The 14285-nt window shown below is 41.0% G+C and overlaps 1 protein-coding gene across 5 annotated transcripts in view; it reads left to right on the top strand.

Moving 5' to 3' along the window:
• The window catches only part of LOC101965641 (retinal-specific phospholipid-transporting ATPase ABCA4), a 129588-nt gene that overhangs the window by 12407 nt on the left and 102896 nt on the right, over window positions 1–14285 (top strand). For all 5 annotated transcript variants that reach the window (XM_078026767.1, XM_078026768.1, XM_078026769.1 and 2 more), the window contains exons 5-6: window positions 34–161; window positions 7823–8020. In XM_078026767.1, the coding sequence (XP_077882893.1) occupies window positions 34–161; window positions 7823–8020 (326 nt within the window). The remainder of the gene's footprint in view (window positions 1–33; window positions 162–7822; window positions 8021–14285) is intronic.

The following is a 14285-nucleotide window of genomic DNA, read 5'->3' as shown; positions in this document are numbered from 1 at the left end:
CAACACCTTGTTGTTTTTCTCATTAATACATAGGACGAGGAATACGCATTCGGGATATCCTGAAAGATGAAGAGACACTGACTCTATTTCTTATTAAAAACATTGGCCTGTCCAGCTCAGTTGTCCACCTGCTGGTCAACTCCCAAGTCCATGTGGAACAGGTAAGTGGGTGTCCTTGGTCAGTGGCCTCTGGAGGGGAGGGGTAAGCACTGTGCCTGCTAAAATCAAGGGAGATCTTTGCTTTTTCTTTTCTTTCTTGCTTTTGTTAGTCCAGGATGCAAAGAAAAGACCACCAACTCCAACTGAAATCAAATTAAAGCAAGCTTATAATTCCAACTGGTCTGGGCTGTTCTCTCTCCGAAAACCACGGGAACAGAAGACAGCCCTGCAGCCCGCTAAGAGTATAGCTTTATAGCACAGAAAGTTACACAAACGGAGAGGGGTGGGGGGTGTTGAGAACTTACAGATAACAAAATTGTGACAAGCATAACACAAAAAATAGTTAATATTTTAGCTGGTCCCGACATCAGAATTTATGAGATGTCATTAGGGCTTCAGAGAGGGTTGTTATCTGGCCAGGGAGAGCCAGAATTTATGAGGCGCTACTTAAGTTTTGGAAAGGGTTGTTATCTGGTCAGAAAAAGCCAGGCGTGGGTGAGTTCAAGGCATGGGCAGGCATTCCAAGCAAGTTTAGAAATCGCAGTAATTTATACTAAAGCCAAAATTAACTTTTTATGCCTTTGTGGCAAGATGGCTCCCAACCTTAAGAGGGAATTAGGCTGAGTTTATCACTTTCACATTCAGCATCCATGACTGATGCCCTATATTTGGAAAAATACCTGGGGGTCATTGAGATGACCAGAATTCCTATCACCAGATCTGAAGCACACATGACCTCACAAGATTTAAAGCTCAGCAGGTTTTCATAACTGGGAGGAAGCTGAGGCTCAACCTCCCCTGTAGGGGCTAAGGAAACCGAGGTCTATTCATTCCCTAATTAAATATTTAGGGACCTTTGTAGGGACATAGAATTCAGTGTGAAGGAGGCAAGCAAAGCCCCTGGCTCAGGAGCTCACATTCCAGTGGGGTGATAGGAGGTAGTCAGACACAGAGACTCTGTCATGTGTCTCCAGCTTGTCAGGAGCTGTAGGGAGGGGACAGAAGGGGTGTAGGAGGGAGAAGTTTAACAGTGATGGTCAGGGAAGCACTTTCTGAAAGGTGTATTTGAGCAGCCTTCCTGAAGAGAAGGCAGTCTCTGAAATATCTTCAGCTCCTGCTGAGAATGGGCAGTGCAGTCTCTATGGACTGAGGTCACTCTTCCTATGGTACAGAATCTGATGATGGCCACAGAAGGGCCAATCTTTGCTTTTCTGGGCTGCTCTCTTCCTAGTACCAGGCAACCTCTTCTACAGTCCTATTACTGATCTATATCTCTCCAAATTTGTTTCATGCATTTTAATAATTTACTGTGTTTAATATATTTTATATTTTTTGATATAAGTCAGAGTATCACTAGCCTTAAACTATATACAATGGCCTCGTATAGTACAAGTATTTCAATAAAAAGAAGAGACTTACTATCTTTAGATGGCTGGAAAAATTGGCAAGAGTTACTTACTAGGCATATCAAAACCAATATTATTGAGTTTTGGAAAGAGATTATAATAAATGGAAGCTTAACTTTTATCAAATGTATGATTGGCCTCTAAAAGGTATATAAGACATAAATAGATATCTTTTTAGAATAAGAATTATATATGTTTAGTGAGCATAAGAAAAAAAATTTATTTATTACTAATAATAAAAAAATAAAATAGAACAGTAAATAGCTTTTTATGCCCCCATTCAGGAAAAAAATTATTATCATTAAATCTAATGTTGATCTCATTATGGGGAATCAGTACTTAAAATATTGATGGGTAAAAGTAAATTGGTAGTATTGCTCAGGACAGTAATTTAGTGAACTATTTAGAACATTTTAAAATTTTACATGGCATTAACCCAGCAATGACATCTTATGGGACTTATGCCAAAACAATCTTTATGTATACATATACATATATATACAGTTTTATATGATTATATAAATTTTGAAAATACTAATATGATCCTATATTTATATAAAATATGAATATCTATGTGTATAGAAAACAGTTTAGAAGGCTATGAATTAGATGCCAACAGCAGTTAACTATGAACAATAGAACCCTAAGAGATTCTTATGTATACTTCTTAATTTTTGTAACATAAAATGTTTTAATCTTGAAATTAATTTTAGTTTTTCATTTGAATATCAGTCTATAAACTTTGGTATGTAATTCTTTGGGTCAATATAAACTATCTAAAATATGAAATGGACAAATTAAGAGAATCTTTAATCCCTTCTTGAGAAAAGACGTTAAAATATTTTTATACATTATGTTACCCTTTAAATAAGCTAGTGTCTCTCAATTGTCTTTTAAAAATATAGCTAAGTTTACTTCTCAGTGTAATAATATATGTTTTACTTTATGTAAATATAGAAGAATAATTCATATGATTAGATTTTTAATTATTTTGTTATTATTAGGAGTTGGTAAGAGACCATTATAAAAACTAGTTTGTATACCGTCAGTTTAGTAAAATGTTCTCTTAAACCTTATATTTTAAGGATTTATATATTTAGGAAACAGAGATACAATTGGCATAGAAGAATTAGTAATAATTATTGCAGTTATATTGATGTTTTAAAATCAATTAATTTTAGCTTTCAAAGAGAAGTTTGAAACTTAGAACTCAAGGTGGTATTTTAAAACATTAACATTCAATCAAAAATGTATGAATCTTAATTTCTTAAAAATTAGTCCTTTTTTAAATAATAAAATTTACTAGGCATAAGTAATTATTCTATTGGAATGAGAGTAGATTAATGCTTTAAGAAGTTCTTGTCATCTCAATATATAGGTTAAAATTTTTGTTTATATAAGCATATGAATATTTGCTCTTAGGGAAAAGCCTCAAATATTTTTAATTGGTTGTCCTATGTATTTATAACCAATTTAGCCACACAAAAATCTTTTCTCTATTTACTCAAACATTCTACATCACCTATTTAGACCTTCTGTATATAATCATACAAAGATTCCTCTATTGAGAAAATTCTTTTTTCTTTCTATCATTAAAGTCTTCTATACATAAAGATCTTTTTACCCAGAGATGTTTTCTTTCTTCCTTGTAGGAGTCTCCAATTTTTCTTTTCTTTCTGTAGAATTTTTTTCCTTTCCTTCTAGACTTCTTCTTTATGGTTACATTTTGAAACAATTCCTGTAAATCTTTGAATCTAGATAAATTTTTATATTTTAATAAGAAAAATATTTCAATGGAAATGTAGCTAAAATTTTTAGACACCTTTGTACATAGAATCATATCTGTTTACTACTTTATGAAAATCTAAACAATAGTTCGGAGTTAAGATTACTTTATAGTTGCATTTTAACGTTGTAAGTTACTAAGTATCTTTTGAGATAGGCATTTATATAATGAATTACACTTACCATGAATTTAATATTGTTTATCTTTGAAGAAGGGCATCAGGTAAATGTACATAATGAGTTATGTATTTCCTGTGGAAAGAAAATTATTAGAAGTAAATAGACATCTGTTAATTACCCTATGAATTAAAGATTATATAGATTACTTAACCAGCTGGAAAAATATGTATTGAGAAGTGAAGATATGCTTTTTAAAATTTAACCAACCACCTTAAATTGAACCTTATTAAGTCATGTGACTTAAAAGTATTTGGATCCATTTTATTTTAGTTTAAATATTATGAGTGCACTCTTTTATCTATGCAAACCTTGACATTAATGCAGTTAAAATAGAATTTCTGTGCATATAACATATTTAATCATTGTGTCTACATATTTAGAAATCATAAGAATAAAAATTTTGGCCATCATCAGAACGTTGTGAGATTAAACATTTTAGATTGCCGGCTTTTGTTCTCATAATGGTCAAATTTACCTATAGTATCTCTAAAAAGAAAAATAATGTGTGAGAAAACAAAAAATAATGTGTGAGAAAAACGTAATAATTTTTTGCAACTCTTCCTTAGAAGCACAGCTGTAGAGAGAATGGGAAATCAAGTTTCTTGGAGAAACCTGGTTAATGGGATTAGAAATTAGTTTATTCAACTCAGCATCCGGAAAGAATTAAGAACAAGGCCACTATTAAAGACGCAGGAGTTCATTGGCTTGCTTTTTGTCTGTAAAGAAAATCCCTCGTCAACGAAAGAAAAACTTCTAGCTGGGTGTTTGCTTGTGAGAAACAGCAATGCTGTGAGATAAAGGTTCCGCAACGCTAGAGGGCGGGCGGAAGTCCCGCCCTAGGGGTGGGCGGGAGGAACCAAGAGGAAGCCAGAAGAGGCCGGGAGGCGGGGCTTGAAGGGGTGTGCCATGATTCTGAGGTCGCGTGGCCAGAGCTATTTTCCCGTGTTTTCCTTATTACCTGAAATTCTGCCTGAAGCTCTGGGGTCCCCACCCCTCGAGTGCCTCCCATGTTTGCCTATCTGAAGTTAAAATACCGGCAGCTTTTGTCAGGCTGGAAGCTATCTGAGCTATGACTGCCTTTTTCATGGGCCCGGTGAGCCGCCATTGCTGTCCCGGCCAACGAAGGGGCAAGCGCCCGTGTCTCTGGCCACCCTCAGCATCCTCCAGATCAATGCCGTTGCTGCCGCCGCTGTTATGCGTCTAGCTTCCGCGGCCAGCGCTCGATTTGCCCTGTTTTGTTTCGTTCCATCAGCTTGTCTGCCTGCGCCTCCCGACTGTATCCCCTCTGCGGCACACTCCGAGGCTTTTTAGGTTGGATCTCCCTGCCTTTTGCTGACTCCTTGCTGCAAACCTCAGCACTACTGGTGGGCGGCGGCGGCATTTTGTCTCCTCTTTGGGTTAGCAGCCCAGCCCAGACAGAAGGCAGACGTTGTTGGCAGGGAGCAGTAGCTGTCCCTGCAGCTGTGGATAGATTTCTTCCTGTGTGTGTACAGGTCCACACAGCAAATAATTTCCAACCCAAAGGTGGGCTTTAGCTAGCAATGGACTAATCACCGGTCAGGATAAATCAAAGTAGGTTGTGTTTGGTACCCAAGTTAGTTAGAGTTGCCATCCTTTTTGCAGGTACCAAAGAGACAAGAGACACTGCTGGCCCACCTCATGTAGGTTACAGACCTTGCTGGAATCCGCGGTTAGAGCCTTCTGTCGGTCCCAGCATTCTAAATTTGCGTGATTAGAGTTCAACTGGGTTATGCCTTTAAGTTAGATTGCTCTATCTTAGCGGTCTGTAAGGATGCAGTGGGAGGTGCTGCGGGGAATTTGCCCGCTCAGTTTAAATTGTTAGAGTACTACAGAAAGCAGTAGAAAATGCGTCTCTCCCCCAACCCCATTTCTGTTTTAAAAAGGATTTTGAGTAGATAGACCTTTTCTGCAAGCGATTTGCTTCGGTTTTCTATCAGGGTATCAAAATGAACTTTCCCACCTCCCTGCTCTAGATTGCAGTGTACCATCAATTTCTTTGAAGTGGGTGTTGCTTAACTTAATTTCTATCTTCTGAATCTGCAGGGGATCAGACCCCATTTAACCAAGTCTCTGCTTACATTGAATTCATTCCTGGGTTAGGTCCATGTTGAGCATCATCATTACGGGGCCACAGCCAGTGTCTCTTTGGGAGATTCTTCTTCCTGCCCAGGAGGATGTAAGCCACTCTAAAACTTAAAAGTCTCAAATAATTAGTGAATAACAAAACACAAATGGCCAAAATATATTTACAAAATTGAAGCTCCTGATAGATCTAGTCCACATGAGTGCTGAAACTAGACATAGAAAAGATGGCTCAGGTGGTTTATTAAGGGGGTATATCAAAGCCAGGGATAAGGTTTCAAGGACCAAGTCTTGCTTTCTGGTGTTTTGCAGTCAGCAGGTTGATTGCCATCTTCTCACATCACACCCATCTCAGGTGCAGTGTGGACCATGGCAGAGCCCGGTAGAAATTCACAATGTCCCTGAGCAGTTGACCAGAGGAAATATCCACTGGTCATTCCCAGATACCAGATGTTTCTATCCACTAGGCTTCCATGTGTGGTCACCCACTTGCAACCCAGGTATGGCTTTTGACAATACCTGATACAGTGAAGATTTAATAAGCACTGACAGCCTTTCCTAGCTCTACTTAACTATCCCTCCTCTGTGTGCTGGTTTAACTGTGTTTAATCTGGCATTTCTGCTATTTAGATGCCTGTATAGTTGCCTGTATAGCTAGTTGGAGAGCCTCTAAGAGGCAGGAATTGGACTTATTCATCCCATTCACTCTTCTGGTGGCTGCACAGTAAGAAGCCAGTGAGTGGGCATTGAGAGAGAGTGACCAATGAGTGGGACCTTCATGGTGTCCCAGTTTTCTCTCTGGTTGGCTTTGTGAGTTTCTCAAGTCACTTGATTCGTCTTCCATCACTTCCTCCTTGGGAATATGAGAGGCTTGGACAAAATGAGTTGATTGATACCCTCCATCTTGGAATGTTTTAGCCTCTGGAATTAGAGATGAGAGAAGTGGTTGTGGGCAAAGCAGGAAGGCTCTGTGGGCACACGCAGCCTGTCACTAGGTGAGGGAGTACAGAGCTGATCCACCATCAGCAGTGATTTGCACTTTGTGTAGGGACCAGGCTTTTCCAGGTGGGGTCTGACGGTCCCTACGCAGCAGGTGGCAAAGCTAGACCTGCTCTGCCAGAGAACCATGTAACTGGAAGGCATGAGGAGACCGCAATGCCCAGACAGTCTTATTCGTTCATGATCCTCAAGGTCTTGTTCGCTGCAGTGGATCCAGGAGGCCAGGCACTGTGCTGGGTGGCCAAGGCCTCTGACCATGGTTGATGCCCTTCTCTTGGCTCTTTAGCCTCTGGAGGCCAACATGGGCATGATGTTTCAGGAGTCACTGTCCATGGAAGGGGTGGTGAGATACACAGGCCTTGGGGGTCACGGATCCAAAAATGGATAACCAGTTAAATCAAATAAATGATTAAAAAAAAAAGAACTCAAACATAATTACATTCCATTTAGACCCTATTTGGGACACACTTATATACTAAAATTACTTATTATTCACCCAAAATTCAAATTTCTCTGGGCATCTGGTATTTTTCTGTGATAGATTTAGTGAGAACCACCACAAGTGTCTTCTCATGACTCCTCGGGGGAGGTCTATATGGCACCTTGGCATCATGTGCAAAGAAGGGGATCTCTTACATTTTAAAACTTTCTCTAATAAAGTGAGGCTTGGGGGGAATGTCTGGATTTTCTATTGCTGCTGAAACAAAGCACCACAAATTTAGTGGTTTAAAACAACACCAAAATATTTTCTTATGATTCTAGAGAAGAGAAATATGAGAGTCAAGGTACCAGGAGGTCTACATCCTTTACCGGGGATCTAAAGGAAAATCTAATTTCTTACCTTTTCCAGCATCTAAACACTGTCCATGTTCCTTGGCTTGTGGTCCCCCTCAATCTGCAAGGCCAGCAGTGGCCCACCAAGCCTATCTCACATTCTTCTGACACTGTTTCTTCTATCTCCTTCCATGTTTCAAGGATTATATTGGACTCAACCAGATAAATCAAAATAACCTGCTGATCTAGTTAGGCAGCTAATTAGCAAACTTAATCCATTGGCAATATTAATTCCATTTGTATTACAATATAATATATTCACTGGTCCCTTGGATTAGAATGTGGGCATCTTTGAGTGGGGGGAGCAGTGATTTCCTACCACCAGGAGAGTTCAGTGTTGCCTCTCTCCCCTGCAGTTTGCTCATGGAGTTCCAGACCTGGTGCTGAAGGACATCGCCTGCAATGAAGTACTCCTAGAGCGCTTCATCATCTTTGGCCAGCGTCATGGGGCATGGGCTGTGCGTGACGCCCTGTGTTCCCTCTCCCAGGGGACCCTACAGTGGATAGAAGACACTTTGTATGCCAATGTGGACTTCTTCAAGCTCTTCCATGTGGTAAGGGAAGGGTGATTCCTGGGACAGGCAGCATCTGGGACTCAGCATCCCCTCTGAACATGGGACCCTTAGTGAGATCAGGGTGCTGAGCAGCCCACTGGGGCACACCAACATAAATTGACACTGGTGGAGGTGTGAACCCAGTGTTCAGAACAAGCCTGGAGGAAGCTCCAAGTTCCAGAAGCCCAAGAAATCTTGACCAATATGATTTTTAGAACATTGGCCTAGTGATCCAGGAGTCATAGGAGCTTCAGCATTAGGTGTGTGTTTATTCCAAATGTGGGCTGAGTGCTCCCCAACAGCTGTAGCAATGTGGTTAAGAAAGAAGCCAGGTTTGGTGTTGCACACCTGTAATCTCAGCGACTCAGGAGACTGAGACAGGAGGATCACCAGTTCAAAGCCAGCCTTAGCAACATAGTAAGGCTCTAAGCAACTTAACAAGATCCTGTCATGGTTGGGGATATGGCTCAGTGGTTAAGTATTCCTGGGTTCAATCTGTGGTACCAAAAAAAGGAGGTGGGCATGGTGGCAGCACACAGCAGCTCAGGAGGCTGAGGTAGGAGGATTGTGAGTTCAAAGGCAGCCTCAGCAATTTAGTGAGGCACTAAGCAACTTAGACCCTGTCTCTAAGTAAAATACAAGAAAGTCTGGGGATGTGGCTCAGTGGTTGAGTGCCCCTGAGTTCAATCTCTGGTACCCCTCCCCCCAAAAAAAAGAAAGAAGAAGGCCTGGTTTGACTTCTGTGATTGTGGGCAAGATATTGAGCCTTTCTTAGCCCTATCATTCATCTATATAAGTATAATACTTTATAAATTTATAGAAAAAGATACTCTGACACCAGTGCTAGACCCTTTTCTTAGGGAATGTTAAGTTCCCACAGGACACACAGAGGCCACTGAAGCCAACTCCAGGTTAGGAGCTTCTGCATTAAAATTTCTTTACTACCGGGCTGGGGATGTGGCTCAAGCAGTAGCGCAAAAACACACACACACACACTCACTCTCTCTCTCTCTCTCTCTCTCTCTCTCTCTCTCTCTCTCAAAAAAATCTTTAGTACCTACTATTAATATGTATATTTTCCTAAAAGGTCTCAATATAGCTATAGAGTCTTCCTTAATTCTCTTTATAAAGTCGTCAGCATCCCCCCTGAGCATGGGACCCTTAGTGAGATCAGAGTGCTGGGCAGCCCACTGGGGCACATCAACATTTGCCAGTGGCCTGGAGACTGTTTTCTGGCTCTGAGCTGAAGCTAACTTGCTGTCATTCAAAGGGGATTCCATCCCCCATTTGTAAAATTGAGACATAAGACCTGCTCTACACATGTACGAGATTCACATTAGGGAAGAGATGGAAAAATACTTTGAAACCAAAACCATTTTGTTCTTATCAAAGCAAGAATGTGCCCACTTTCCTGGGGGCCCCTTGGCTCCTTTCTGTGATCCTCTCAGACTAGGGGGTGGTCTCTCTCATGGAGTGGCCTTAAACTGACTCTAGATTCCAAGCTCAGTTTTGCTTTCATCAGCCACAGATACCAAGACAGAAGTCCCTGTGAGAGAAAAAGGCCTAGTTTCTTGTTGAGCCAAAAGAGTCCCATCACTTGTCTATTCACATTCCCCAGAGCCCACCCTCTGGTTCAGAGTGGGGAGACAGTATGTCTCAGTGACCTCCCCCAGTAGAGACAGTTTGGGCATGTCCCCCCACCCCTCCCAGTGACTGAGTCAGAATTCTCCACTCATGATGCATTTCTAGCACTCAGGGCACCCCTTCTGGTTGCCCCCTCTCTACTAAGGCAGCTTCCTCTCTTTTCATCTGATGCTTAACAACTGTCAGGTTGCAACAAACATGCTTCAGAGCCACATTCTCTGAGTTGCCCAGCAACAACTTCCTTCCTCCAGTAGCAGCCCAGAGCTTAACCCAGCAGCCCAGCACTCTGTCTTCAGCTGTCTGCTCTTTACCTCTTGTCTGGGTGTTTTCAAGACAACCACCCATCCCCAGCTCTAAAACCCTCCAGAAACTATGTCATCATATACAGACACTTTTAACTTGAGGCTACCTAATTACCTTTGTATTAGGTATATCCTCAACTTAAAAATTAATACTGCTTTTAGATTATCTTTGAATCAGAGAAAGTAAATCAAACAAAAAAAAATCAACTCCTAAGATGTTCTTTCTATTGCTGATTGTGTTGCATCTGATCCAAAGCATCAGCAAATGCCAAGACTTTTTAGGAGCTTATATGATTTATTCTGCATATATAAAAAATATTACACAACCCCAAAGAAGAGGCATTTTTTAGTTTCTGAAGAACCAAAACAGAGGCTTCATGGAGACAAAAATCTTCTTGCTACCTTTGAGGGCCTCGTATCAATTTCTTCATACAAGATCAAGGCTCAGGGACTGTTCAAACCAACTGCAGTTGATGGACACTATGACTTCCACAGCCCTATTTGTATATCCCATCTTCCATAAGAGATCTAATAAGACCTTGACCTTGGGTTGGCAGTACTGAGCTCAGTGGGGACAAGGAAAGATTGTTATTTGGAAAATTCACAGAACTTGTTGGTGTAGGAAGTTGTGTAGGGGGGTGATGATATTTGCCATTTTGGTCTATGGCCTTTTATCCAGAAATGTTTCCACATTGTCATTTAAATGAACTTGCAGTCTCTTCTGGGTTTTTTTTTTTTTTTTTTTTTTTTTACTCTTTTGGCAGGAGCAATTCTTATAAATTTAAATAGATAATGATGGAAGGAATTAAAAGAGCTCTGGGAAAGTTATTTTATAATATGTAGCAATCCCAGCCAGAACACTGGTAAACAAGTACAAGTAGAAGGCTCTTGGGGTTTGATACCCTTCCGAGATGTAAGTGGTATCTCAAATGAAGAGTGAGTATGAAACTCTCTTTATTTATCATCTCCACTGAAGTGAACTGGGAAGACAATTGCAGCCAGTGTTCCAGGCACATAACTAGAGCTTAGTAAATATTTGATTATTGAATATTATTAAACAATTGATAAGGTCAAAAAAGAAAGCATTAGCTGTGTGTGATAGAACATGCCTGTAATCCCAGGGGCTTAGGAGGCTGAGGCAAGAAGATCACAGGTTCAAAGACAGCCTCAGCAACGTATCAAGGCTGCAAGCAGTCTAGTGAGACTATTTCATATTTTTAAAAATAAAAATAAAAAAGGCTGGGATGTGGCCCAGAATTTAAGTGCCCCTGGGTTCAATCCCTGGTACCAAAAAAAAAAAAAAAAAAAAAAAGGGAAGTGTTAACTAGACACAAAAATGCATCTTGAGCTGTGCCCCCTCCCCCATCCACTCTCCCCCTAATTCCTGGACTTTTTCTTATCTGGCTCTCTCTAGTCTCACTCTATTGTTGGCTCTCTTCACATTTTTCTCTCCACCTAGAGTTCCTGGCTTTCCCCTTCAGTCCACAGACACTGCCCTCACCTCACAATTATCAGTTTATCTCAGCTCAAATGTCACCTTCGTGTCCTTAGACGCAACCACCTGCTGCCTCCCTGAAAGACACCATCACACCTAGTAGAGATACTTCTCATGGAAGCTCTCATCTCAATAGATTCTGTCTCTTTTCTACTAGATCATTGTTTATTTATTCATGAATACAACACATATTCATTGAGGACTTACTGTGTACATGCTCTGAAGATGAAAACAAAATAAATCCATTCCTACACTTACTGAGCCTACAGTTTAGCTGGAAGATAGATACATTAAAAAATAATAGCAAACTGATATAAAAGTGATAAATAAATGTGGTAAGAATTAATTATAGGAGCAGCTAGGAGGAGCACTTTATCCATGGGGAAGGAGGCAGGAAGCAGAGGGTGATGAGGGAATGCCTTCTGGATGAGGAGAAGTGGTTTCAGATAAGTTGATTCTTGCCAGTTGAGGTGGAGTGAGGATGGGTGGGGGTGGCTGTTTAATCCCTTGGTACCTAAAGTATTAGGTATAGTGCCTTATGGCCATAAGCTTTGCATAAACTTATAAAAAATGTTTGAGACTTGAAATTAAAAGAAAAATTGGCTCCAAAATACAAAGAAAAAGCTTTAGAAGTAAATTTAATAAATATTAAATTGCATGTTTATCTCATTCACAGTCCATTTGTGGTAAGTTGTGGGAAAGCCAAAAAAAGTACCCAGAGACAATATAGGAGAGTGTGGTTTATTAGGTTAAGCTAATGAGATCAGTGACTGCACCAAGAAGAATTCGGTGGCAAAAGGTGGACAGCTTCTATTCCCTCACAGTGTATAGCCAAGCAATGTCTACTCACAGTGTTCTCTCCACCGTGACTGGTTGAGTGACATGTATTCTTTCCAAAATGCCCTCAGTTCCATGCCTGTCCCCACTCTGAAAGGGGTTTATATCTTGAGTGGCAGAATCAGTGACATCACCAGCATTAGCTTGCTTAGTTTGCTTATAGGAACAGCATCACAGGGAGCAACTGTCTTGTTGTACGTGCAGAAAGTAACTTCTACAGATAACACTAACTTGCTCTAGTTCCCAGTGTGCCTAGAGAAAGCCCATGTCCTCCAAGATAATATGTATCTGGACTTCCCATCCCACACTTGATCTCATTGTTCCCTTATTTTGGCTAGATTTGGGGAAAGAAAAATGGAGCATCCAGGGACATGGTATTTTATTGTCCTCCTTTGCTTCAGGGAACAATACATTGTTTAAGAAAGGTAATGTTAGTTAACTTTATTGTTAAATTTGGTACTCATTAAATGTGAAATTTAAAATTCAGTTTATAGTTCAGGTTTTCTCACTTTACACACATTCCCAAGTATTTATAATGACTGCTGAGAAATCATAACAGATTCACTCACTAAATGAGTTATAGGATGCCATATAATTTCAAAAACAATATTTGGAGCCTTAAAAAACTGTGTGTTTATGCAAATATGTACATAAAAAGAGATGTGAATTGATAGAGACATTGGTGCTTTCCAATATGCTGACTTGGTTGTAGGACAGAATTTTAAGCTTATATTGTGCCCATGGCCTTGCACTCAGGGTGTTCCCTCCCAGTGAAAGAGAGGATGGGTTAAAGACATACACACAGGCAAACATAGTCATGAACAGTCTCTAGCTCACAGTCAAGTGAGAAGGGCAGACAACAAACTCCGAAAGAAGAGGGAGTAACTGAAAGAGCAGGAACTTGTGACTGATTTAATGTTCAACCTGCTTGGACACATGAGTGTGATGATTCCTTTATTTTTCTGCCTCTGGATTCCTGGCCCCTCCTGGCCCTCCAATCCTTTAGGACTGCCGGGTTTCTGTTCGCGACTAAAAGGCTCAGGGGTCACTCCAGGTAAACTGGGCTAACTGGGCTTCACAAAATAACCACACAAGAGACTTTCTTTGGGGTCACTGTGAGGGCTCCTCTGACCTTAAGGGTCCACAGAAAGAGAGAGAGAAAGTACATTGACCCCTTTTATTGAGGAGAAGCTATTCAAATGAGGCAAGGGGTCAAGTTTCAGGGGGCTGATTCTATCTTCTGATGTCCACTGTCAGCAGGTTGACTGACATCTAGGTAGGCCAACCCAAGGGCACAGTAAGAGAAGGGTACACACACAAGGCACTTCCATGGAACATTCTATCCTAAACAGGGCAAGGGGCAATATTACAAAGGAACAGGTGAGCATCGCTCCACCCATGGGGCTGTAGGAAGACATGCCCGGGCACGAAGACAGAGTCACTTGAACCCTAGAAGAGTGGGGCAGTCTAGCAGCATGGGTGCCTGATGCCACATCTCCCAGCAGGGGAGTTAACTCCATCACGTGCGAGGTTGGTCTCCCACATAGGACCTTTTTTTTTTTTTTCTCTGCAGAACTTCTTTGGACTGTGGTCATTGAGTCCAACTTCCTCCAAGCACAGTCGTTCACATGTCCCTTGGCTCCCCTCTTTGCAATCTGAGGGCTCATCTGCCCCATACTCAGACCCAGCACCACCTCCTAGATTCCCAAGCTAGAGGTTTGGGCAATGGGATGGGATGGCGAAGAATCAGTGCTGCCTTCTGGGAAGAAATTAGTGCCAGCAGGATTGAAAACTGGTTTGGGAAAGACAATGTGATCAGTATGGGATGTGTTGGATCCTAAAGACCAGCAGGCGGTGGATACATAAGGCCAAGGCTATGGGGAGAAGTCTGGGCTGGAGGAGCAGGTTTAGAAGTTGTCAATAAAAAGATGGCAGATTCAATAATAAAGGGAATAAGACTACTCATTCTTAAGTAGGGAGATAGTGC

This window comes from Ictidomys tridecemlineatus, chromosome 11, assembly GCF_052094955.1.
Source record: "Ictidomys tridecemlineatus isolate mIctTri1 chromosome 11, mIctTri1.hap1, whole genome shotgun sequence".
NCBI classification, from domain to species: Eukaryota; Metazoa; Chordata; class Mammalia; order Rodentia; family Sciuridae; genus Ictidomys; species Ictidomys tridecemlineatus.
The sequence above is the reverse complement of the archived record's forward strand: the minus strand, read 5'-3'. Positions and strand labels throughout refer to the sequence as shown.